The following is an 11284-nucleotide window of genomic DNA, read 5'->3' as shown; positions in this document are numbered from 1 at the left end:
TTTGTAATCTATTCATATTTTAACAAATATTTTCTACTACTTTCTCATTAAAACCTTATTCTACATGTTAGCTTTTACAGAAATAAAATAAGTTTCAGAATAGATATTCTTTAACCACAATGAATTATAAATACAATTCAGTTTCATTAAAGAATTACTTCTATATTCCCTTAGTATTTAATATAAAGTTTAAAAGGATCAACCCCCCCCCCCTGGTAATATAAAACTAAACATGAACAATAATGCATGTTTCTCATTCAGCACATAATTATTAAGTAGACTTAGTTTCAAAAAACAAATTAAGGCGTTTATTAGTTTTGAAAAAAAATGTTATTCTCAGTTCTTAAATTAACAAAGTACACACGTACTACGAATGTTGATATAAAGGGTATGACAATTTTTGTATTGTGAATCAATATGTAATTTACTACCAAAATTTTATTATATAATCAGGCAGAATAATAAACACTCTTTTTTACTTTTATTTTTTTTAGTTAAAAATAGCGATGTTATGATATAACTATGACGTATATGCTATAAAATTCTCAGGGTGGCCAAGTGTAAGAAATGGAATGTGACATTTCGAAAATTGGTTTATGCACGTACGCATTATTTTGTTTATTTTCTGAAAATTTTGAAAAATTAAATACGCATTTATTTCCTGTATTTTATTGTGTAATACTGTTGTAATATTATATGTACTAACTATATATTGAAAGATATACGCTTCTTCCGGAGAATCATAAGGTAAAAATAATTATACCTTTCAAGAATTCATTTAGATTTGCATCACTGATACGTTCCTGATGGCGAAGACAGTCAGTTGCATTGATGGTTGTGTGTGAAAATGGACGTAAATGCAAAATGTGAATGGTGTGGTTTTACTGGTAGATTATTAAGGTGTTCAAAATGTCAAAGTGCGTATTATTGTTCGAAAGAGCATCAGTATCAAGACTGGCAGAAACATAGACCATATTGTCGTGCTAAATCAAAATTAAAAGGCAATAATTCGGCTCAACAAGGTTCTTCTGCAGATGTAACTAAACTTAGTGTTCCTTCGAGTAGTAAAGGAGTTACTGGTACAACTTCTGTTGTCGGACAGCAAAGTGTTGAACCAGAGGGTAGAGTAGCCGAAATTGATGCTGCCCGAAACACTAGTCCTATAACGTTTGAAGGCAGTTCAGAAAATGAAATTTTGAGCGCCCGTACTGAACACTTAAATCCTGTAGCTTTAAGAGATATGCCGGCGTCATCAGTTTCTTCGGTAAACAGTGATATGTCAAACTTTGGAAATGTTCCTGTACAGGATGAGTATGATGTGCTAGATTTAAAAAGTAGTCGATTAAAATTAAAAAATTTTTCTGAAATTAGGTTAGATAATGATGCACCGTTCCTACATCGATACGATAGCGTTGAACAGAACATTACTGAAGAAGTGTATAAAGATGTGATTAACGATATGGATGAATTTGGTATTTGTGTTGTTGATGAACTCCTTGGTTTAGAGCGAGGTATGGCAGTATTAAATGAAGTTCTTGGAATGTATCACATGGGTGTTTTTAAAGACGGACAGTTAGTTAGCAATAGAGTAAATACAGACTTAAAAACTATTCGTGGAGATCAAATTACATGGATTGATGGTAAAGAACCATCATGTAAGAACATTGGCACGTTAATCAGTATAGTAGATGCTATAATTATGAAAGCAAATCGTGTTGCGATTGGAAAATTGGGATCATATAAAATCAACGGAAGGACCAAAGTAAGTTAATTTATTATTTTTAATTTTTATGTAGTATTTTGTGCATTTCATTTTATTCTTGACTTCATAAGATACTTACATTATTTTATTTAAATTTGAGTGAGTTGTACTTGTTAGTTATAGTTGTTAGTACATTATTACTTAATGTAAGGTTAATAATTTAATGCTTATTTCTTTTGTAAATGTTATCATTTATTTTATGTTTTTAAAATTTACATTTACCAAACATATACAGTTGGAGGAATATAAAACATATGACTGATCAGTTTAGGTTATGATGCAGAATATAAATGATATATTGTTAAGGCTAGAGATAAATAATGTTCATTAAATATAAATATTTTAAACACCTCATAATCAATAAGTGTTTCTGGATTATGTTACAGTAAATGTTTTCTTCTATTTTGGATTAATGGAGTAGATTACTTGAATCTTGTTATTAATAAACTTAATACTTTTTGTTTATTTTGTAGTAAATTCTGTAATATTAAGTTGCAGAAAAAAAATTCATAGTTTTATTTGACAGTGAATTGCTCAGCATTAGTTTGTTATTAAACAATAAAATATCATTACAGATGACAGTGAATTGCTCAGCATTAGTTTGTTATTAAACAATAAAATATCATTGCAGATTTTTCTCTGCTTAAAATTAATGAAAATTTTTCTATTTTTTTATCTCTACATGTTGAAACATTTATTACAGTAAAACTTAATTGCATTTATTACACATTTTGTTTGTATAATTATATTTTCTTTGTGTAAAGCAAAAGCTTACAATCATGGCTTAAACAATAATTTAAAATTTATAGTCACATCTTAAACTATAACATATTTGTTGACATATGATTTAAGATGTCCAACCATTTAATAATTTCATAACATCAATTAATAAAATTATTAGGCATCAAAAAAATAATATATTCCTGTTTCAGTGAGTTTATTATCAGCAGTGATTAAAGGTTACAATTAACCTTTAGTAAATGCACTGAAAAATGTAAATTACTTCTTTATTTACATTTGTTTGAAATACAGAAATAATTGCATTCAAGTAATTAAACCTTAAGTAGAAAAAGTTGAAATTATTGGTAATGAGGAATGATCTCGCTCTAGTGTTTTGGTGATTCCCTACTAAAAAAAATTATTTATTTCTTCTCCAGTCTGTTATTTAATGCTATTATTTAATTTAATGTCTTCTAAAACATAGGAATCACTACTAAATTTGGATTACTCTTTTATTTTTTTTTCTCTTTTTACCCTTTTTTGGGAAAAATCATAAAAAATGCAGAAGTGGATAAACTTAAAAAAAAATATGAACAGAATTCACTTTTAGATCACTTATTTTTTTATTTACTACTAACAACTTATATTTACACTTATTTACTATCTACTCTTGCAAAAACTATTTTTTAAATTGCAGGTTATATATTATATAATATGATATATGGAAATCCAGACTCTACAAAATATATACTCTGTAAATTCTGTGAAGGTTTTTAGTTTTTATAATCCTCTTGCTCCATATGACAGCCATTGTTGTTTTTTCTTCTCTCTTCCGTTTGCAGTTGAGGAACTTTAGATTTTTTTGTTGTTGAGGATTTCATAATTTGAACACCTACTAGCTTTAGCTACTCTATCTCTTGTCAAATTGTAGTGCTGTCTTAGCTGTACTCACCCCATGACTCATGCCAGCAGCTGTTTGAAAAGTGGCCAAGGTCTTCAAAAAAACAGTATTGTACTCATATACAGTTTCATATAAACCACGTTTGAAGTGAATACAGTTTTTGGACATCTGGTCCAGATGACATTATGTAATCCTTCGTTGGCATTTTGCGTTCTGCCAGTCATGCATCTCTTTAGTATAGAATCTGATGCTAGTCTTTGATATAAAGGTAGAATTCTACTTAAAAATTTCTGTATACAATTCAAGGATTTCATTTCTTGATATCGCTCTTTGAAGAAACACCCAAGAATTCTTTCCTACAGGACATTTTTTGTGATTTGGCCATTCATCAGTAGACCGACAGTGAGAAAGGGTGGCAAATATTAACTTTCTCATGTCATCAACATTGCTAATAATTTTTTGAATACGGTTGTGATAGTCGGTGGTTAATTTTTTTTATTACAGTTCATTTTATTTATTCACAGTTTTTTACATCCGTCAAATTTCTGCACGTTCTTCCTCTCATCATTGGTCCCTACATTATCTTTTACAATTTTCCTTAGTTCTGTTCCCAGATTTTTTTTTGCTATATGATTCAGACATCAATATACTGTATTTCTTATCACCATAAATTTTTAAAGAGTTCAAATGTGATACTGTTTTAGCATATCCATCAAACACTAATGTTGTATAACATAACCCAAACTCTTTGGATCCTGACCAGATTCTTTTAGCTAACACCATTTCCTTGGCAGAGAAGGAGCCATTGTAGTTACTGTCTCATTTGGGTGCGAGAGGTTCATTCCACATTATATATTCTTCTGAATCATTAGTAAATTCTGTTTTTGTTTTTTCACACATATGGTATTTTGATAATAACTCAAAATCTGTGACAAGACCAGTCACAACTTAAAAGCAGCATCCAATACTATAATTGGACATAAATCCATGTTTTTGCCAGCTTGCTTCTTAGCTAACAGTATATCAATTATTTGTCCTTCATTATGAAATATTCCACAGCTTTTTCTAACTTAACCATGTGCCTTTTCAAGTGATTTTTTGAACATTCTGTTTATAAGCATTATTTAGATAAAAAATATGTTAATTATAAATTTCATTTTGCCTTGTTTTCATGTTCATACGTATACTGAAAGTTTCTAATGGTCTGTACTTCTTTCCCATTGATGTAAAACCATGCACCACTCTTCAATTTATATCAAAAGCTTTTGTAGTTGCTTCATTTTCAGTTAAATAACCTAACATGCAAAAAGTTGATTCTCCACCACATGATAAACAAAACATTTAAAAAATTAACATAAACTTTTTAGAGTTAGAACTGATACATCAGTACTTCTTGAATAACATTCCTTACATAGAAAGTAAATTGGGGTAGTCTATTCAAAACTACTAAAGTAAATACTGATGCATCAGAATTAATATTTACTTGTGAACAATAACTGTCACACAAATCAAATCCAATTGGAGTATCATGTATTCTAGGAGAAGGCCTTGAGTATGCATCATGATTCTTATTTAGACTACCATTACTTCCAAATGTACTATTACTTGTCACAAGCATAACCTTACTTTCATTGACTTCACATTTTCTAAGTTTTTGTATGTTGCCTTCCATCTTTTTCTTATATTACTCCTGTACTTTGTTGACAAAGCCTTTTTTATTGTATTTTACTCTTCCTAACACTAAACATTTATCAACTATTCACACTAAAATAATATAAAAACTCTAATAACAGCACACCAATAACACTTAACATAATCAAGCACAGACACAGTCAGCTGAGAATAGAAGCAGTTGATTAGAAAAATTGAATATTGTTATTTTTTAATTGGTATTTATGATTTTGTAAAATAATCGTAATATAATCATCATAAATAATATATCAAAATATCTTTGTAAAATACTTCATAATACACCCTTATTATGATGAACAGTAAGACAGTTGTTAGAAAAAGACAGAAAGTAAATACAATAAGAATGACCATTTTTTTTTTCATTTTGTATAAAATTCAAAAAATAGGAATTTGATGAAAAAGTTATAACCTGTTACTATTATAAGCTTTAATAATTATTCTACAAATTTTGTTTGTTTTCTGTTTTATTTTCCCACTATATAAAAGTGTAATAAGTAATTATACACAAAAAATAAATAAATTTTGATTGATTTCATGATTTTCAGTAGGGAATCCTTTTAATTGAACATTTTCAATTATTGACACTTTAATTGACATTATTGTTTAGTATACATTATTTCTGTTAGAATAAATTATATTTTTTATTTTACTGATTCTTTTTTAAAAGTTTTGTTGAGTTCTGGTTATGTTGGTAGATTTTTTTATCGTGATAACATTCATTGAATAAAATGACAAAGTTAATAATACTTTAAAATGATTAAATAATGAACAAATTGCTTTCAGATTGATAAAATTTTCTCTTTCACAAACCTTATACAGTTAATTATCAGCATTATTCAGATGAGTATGTAGTATAATTCTTTATAATGGCAGCTATTTTTAAAAATTGTAGGATACCTCTTAAGTAATAAAAAAATATATGTTATCCATGTTGTGTTTGTTTAATATATTATTTTTGTAAAATTTAGGTGTAAGTAAATTTCTTACTGGTGAATCTGTTACGATTTCAATTTGTATTTGTTCTTTGGAAGGCATTTTAAGTTATAGTTAGTTTTTGTGTTTTTTCTGTTTCTGTGAGATGATTTTTATAAGGTGATATGTTCTTTGTAATTGATTTTTCATCTGTGAGTGAAATTCCATTAATTAGTCCAAATTTTCAATTATTTATTGCAATCACCATAGTTAAATTTGTGTACTCCTAAATTGCTGTATTTCTTCTGTTAGTTTAGACCTTGTATATTTGTTGTTTTGAAAATTGCTCGGTTTCCCCTTTTCAGTGCCAAATATTTTATTTTGTTTTGGGGTTTATGAATTAGGCTATTTAATAAGTGAAAAAATGCTGCTTATATTTGTGATTGGATCAGTTAGGTAGATAATTTTGTCAGTTTTTTCTGCATATTTTAAAAGCATTTTGGTTATCTATTTTAGATGTGGTAAGTTCAATAATATAAGTGATTTATTATGCTGATATTCCACAGTGAAATGTAAATTGTGGTGTAATTTTTTCTTAGATGGGAGGTATATATGATATTGGTACTTACGTATTAACGCCACTGCAGCTACAGCTGCTGTTTATATTATATTGACTTTGTGTACTGACAAATCATATGTATATCAAAATAACCTAACTAAATATAACCTACACTAGCTGACCTCTTACGTATTAACGCCACTACAGCTACAAGCTGTAGTAAAGCTACAGCTTTATTTAAAAACAAAGTAGTCAATTGGATTTCGGTGGATTAACATTAAGCACCAATTTCGGTGCTATAACATTAAGGTTATATTAATAAGTTATATATATTATGCATATTTAATGTTAATTATAAGAGGTTAGCAAGCAAAGCGAGCGTAGGTTATATTTAGTTAGGTTATTTTGATATACGTACGATTTGTCAGTATACGAGTCAACATATACGTATGAAGTCAACATAACCTAAACAGCAGCTGTAGCTGCGGTGACGTTAATACGTAAGTACCGATATTGTTTTGGCCAATGAATTTACAGTCAGTGGTTATGAGAATTGTTAATTGTTTCAAATTGATATTGCAAATGCATAGAATTTAATTATTAAGTTTTAACTAAATATGAGTAAATGTAAAGTATCAGCTTTCACTCATAAATCACAATGTAGTAGTTACAGGTATATAATAAAATATAAACAACATAATCTTAAAAGATAAAAAAACCTTAAACTGCTTGATCCCTGTCTTACATACAAAGAACATGTAAATCAAGTGTTAGCTAAGGCCAATAGAAATCTTGATTTTGTGGTAGGTTAAAAAAATGTTTACCTGAAATGGTATTACAATAAAATTATGCAATACATTTAGCAGGAGTACGCTAGAGTACGAGGCAGTCAAATGGAGTCCTTACGAACAGGAATATATTTATGAAATCAAGATTATTAATTAGTTTTTGGGTCATTCCACATTAAATCAACAAGCCTTACAACTTGACCATCATCAATTTCAACAAAATTCACAGAATTGATCACAACTATAAAGTGATTAACAAAAAAACTTTTTTTCAGTCGCTCAGTTTTTTGTGTAGGATAAATGAAAAAATTGCAAAAAGCAATGTTCAGGTAATTACAACAAATTAATTTTCTCAGCTCCTGTAAGAGCTAGAGAACTCACTTTGGTGTCATTTTAAATATCTTGGAATGAGCTTTCATGTGATATGTTATGTGACATTAATAGTTTGAGGTAACCAAAACATTTATTTGATCTTGAATATATCCGAAAGTGTATTTTTTAAATTTGAAAAAAAATATTTTTTTTTCCTTACGTGTTGTACTTGTGGTAAACATTTCATAATGGGATTGCAATGTGATATGGTGAAATAAAATAATGAACTTGTGCATATTCACCACTTAACTGCGATTCGTATAGTTTCCAAAGATATTTACAGAAGAATTATAGTGTACACTTATTTTTACAAGTTCTGGTTAGCATTATCCACTTCTTGCTTTGAGAGGTTATAAACTCTTATGGTTGGATTTACCCTGGGATCAACTTTTGAAATAACATAACTCCTATGTTCATTATCCTCAAAGTCAGAGTAGTGGAAGGCAGGTGAAAGTCCATTTGGATGTAAGAACTTCATCTTCACTGTTTGATTTTTCTCATTTGAGTAGAACACACCCCAACCACCAGTGTCCATCATGTCTGCAGATCAAGAACCCAACCATTTCTGTGAATTCAAGATTATCCTCAATATTTGTTGTGCTTGCTATGGTGAGTTGTTTGAAAATTAGAATGTCCTCATTTGCACCTGATTCTTGTTCAACAAAAGAGTGGAGTTTCTGAGTCCTGGTATAGTTCTTGCTGTCATTGTCCTCTTCAAAGCCTCTTCTTCTCTGTTATGCTGTTCAATTGAACTGTTATGGAAATGTATCAACTCAATGTGTCCATTTGCCTAGTCATACAACTGTCTTGGAGTCATGACCTGGTTATTGTAGATCATTGATTTGCTCAAGCTGCAAGTCTTTTAACAGTGTGTGAGACAGTCAGAAATTATGACAAGAGTTGAATACATCAATGTTTTTGTTATTGGATCTTGGAAATATATTGTGAAGGAGTGAACTGTTGCCTTTGCACTGTTACAGTGGGACCTTGTGCTGCATCCTGGAGAATGAATGATTAGTTCTCAGTGAAGTTGCAGATTACAAGATATTCACCTTATTTCAGAGATTGCTTCAGATGGGTGAGGTAACTGAACTGTTGACTAGCGAGAAATGAGTGTTGAAGAATTTTCGGAAGTTTTTCAAAAAGTACACTGATAAATTCTTCAGTAGGTTTGACTAATCTCTCGAGAGATTTTCTTTTTTCAACTTGTATCCATTGTTTGTAGTTGATGTTTTCAATGCGAGCTCAAAAGCTTTCTCAATCCTTCCCGTGAGTTTTTAAACCCAGAACAATTTTTGTAATTTCCAATGTAGCAAGCTTCAGTTGGATTAGTACACACTACATACACCATAATATCTTTGTAAGACTTAATCTTGGTCTATCGCTTTTTATCAGTTCTTTCATTCTAAAATCCATACTCATAAGTTTTGTGTTTTCATGTGTTGCACATACACAAACTCTGTGGGTTCCAGTTGCGTCTGCAAGAACACAGTACTTAGGCCTGAGGTCACAGAACTTTGAAAATCCTATTTTCAGCAATGCATACCTCTGTTTAAACAATGGAAAAGCTTCACTGAGATTACACAAAGTTAATTTTTTGAATATGCTTTCATCTTTCTTTATTTCTCTCTTATCTTAAGAGAAATAAAATCTTTTTTTCTGGGCATCATTCAACTTATTTTTTCACTCTCATACAGATCAGTTACTTTTTCTGATGTTTCAAAATCTAAAATTTTACCCCAGATTTAGTATCAAGAAATGACATGACACCTTTTTCTTTAACCAGGCTTTTAGCTTTCCTTGCAGTGAGGTCCGATACTCCAAATTCATCTTGAATGTCTTTTAAAGTCCAGTTTTTAGAGAGCGTTGTTAATATTTGCATCCTGATGTTCTTATCTTCTGTAGTATTAAATCTCTCCTTCAGTTGGTTGATAATTTCATGATCATTAGAGAGAGAAGTAACATCTTCAGAATCTGAATCCATGTTCAATATTTTGCTTTTGAACACTTCTGCTGCTTTCTTAAGCTTTTCCTGGGGGTTATTTTTTCTCATATATTCATTTTTTCTGAATAGATGATTCATTTAAAACATCAAACTTTTGTTCAGAGCATTTACATCTTCATCTTTTTCTGGGGAACATAAAGTATCTAATTGTTAAAATTCTTCATCAGAAGTAGATTCTTCAGCATTATTTTTAGCAGACCTTTTGCTAATCTGCTTGCGGCAAGTATCACAAATTTTGAAAGCTTGTTTAAGAAAAGTTAAATATTTACACCAAATTCTTGCTTACACTTCTCAGGTTTTTCTTACAGGAATTATGATTTGACTTTTCAAATGGATTGCAACGGTACATTTTACTTGAAGCTGCAGAAGTTGATGGTTTCATGCTGGTCATTGTATTCTGGTCCAAGGCTGTGATAAATTAGTCACAAAACTCCAAATCTGTTGAGAAAGGCAAGCTCAGTTAACAAAGAGCGACTGAAAAATTTGAAAAAATATTTTTTTTCATCACTTTATAGGTATGATCAATCCTCTTGGGGAGTACATCGTTGAACCTTCTGTTCCAAGAGATGAATATTACTTTACTTGTCTCAATAGCATGAAACATGTACATTCTTTTACTGGCACTAGGAGTGCATGTTACATGCTACTCTTCTGCCTCATCAAGTGACCCAGATTGGAAGGGGATGGTTTTCATTGTTAATAGGTTCAAGCAAAGTTTCATTAAAATCTAATATATCATCTAATATTTTTTTAATTTTTTTTTTAATAAACAGTTGTATTGTTTTACAACAGAAAGAAGAAGGGTTTTTGTTATTTTAACTTCTGGTCTAATTTTTCATACAGTTATAGAGCTTTAGAGCACCTAAGCTCAAGAAGCACCAATCTTAGTTGCTTATGCTTAGAGTAATGATGTTCATTACTCAGCCAGTCACTACAGTGAATGAAGGTACGTAGGGTTGAATGTCACATGCATTTTTGTCTGCAACAGTATATTTAACTCAATGAATATAAGGTAGCGGAAAACCAATTCATTATCATCATTCCTTAACTTGCATGATATACTTGCTTTTTTCTTGATAATGTTTTAAAATATTTTGGGAAAAATTTTTGGTTTATCTCAGGCTACCTAAAAAAACTGTTACAGTGATGACAAAATTCATATTTAAAATATAGTGAGTATAGAGGGCTATGTTGTTATAAAAATCTGTTTGCCAGTCAGGAATTTTCTGTTTTTTTTTTTTTTGTAATTATGTAATATGAATAATAGGCAAGTTTTCACTAACTTTAGAATATTTTATGAAATAAATTATAATCAATTTGTTTCCCTTAGTGATGTTAATGTTCTAAGACAGCAATTCTCAAACGTTTTTTACATTCCACTCGTGTGATTTACGGATTAATAGTGTTCCACTTAACTATTAAATATGTAATATGTCATTAGGATAGTGATAGAATTATATCTCAGAATGGTAAAGCAATAAAAAATTACATACAATCTCTTTTGAAGGTATCTATTTATTTTATAAAAAAATAATAATTTCATTTTTTTATTTACTATTTTTTAATCATTTTT

The 11284-nt window shown here is 29.6% G+C and overlaps 1 protein-coding gene across 1 annotated transcript in view; it reads left to right on the top strand.

The window, feature by feature from the left end:
- The first annotated feature begins 643 nt into the window (after positions 1-643).
- Hph (HIF prolyl hydroxylase) overlaps positions 644-11284 on the top strand; it is a 72119-nt gene continuing 61478 nt past the window's right edge. The window contains exon 1 of the mRNA XM_075367125.1: positions 644-1762. Within this exon, the coding sequence (XP_075223240.1) occupies positions 848-1762 (915 nt within the window). The 5' untranslated portion in view covers positions 644-847. The remainder of the gene's footprint in view (positions 1763-11284) is intronic.

The sequence above is a fragment of the Lycorma delicatula genome, chromosome 5, assembly GCF_047948215.1.
Source record: "Lycorma delicatula isolate Av1 chromosome 5, ASM4794821v1, whole genome shotgun sequence".
NCBI lineage: Eukaryota > Metazoa > Arthropoda > Insecta > Hemiptera > Fulgoridae > Lycorma > Lycorma delicatula.
The sequence above is the reverse complement of the archived record's forward strand: the minus strand, read 5'-3'. Positions and strand labels throughout refer to the sequence as shown.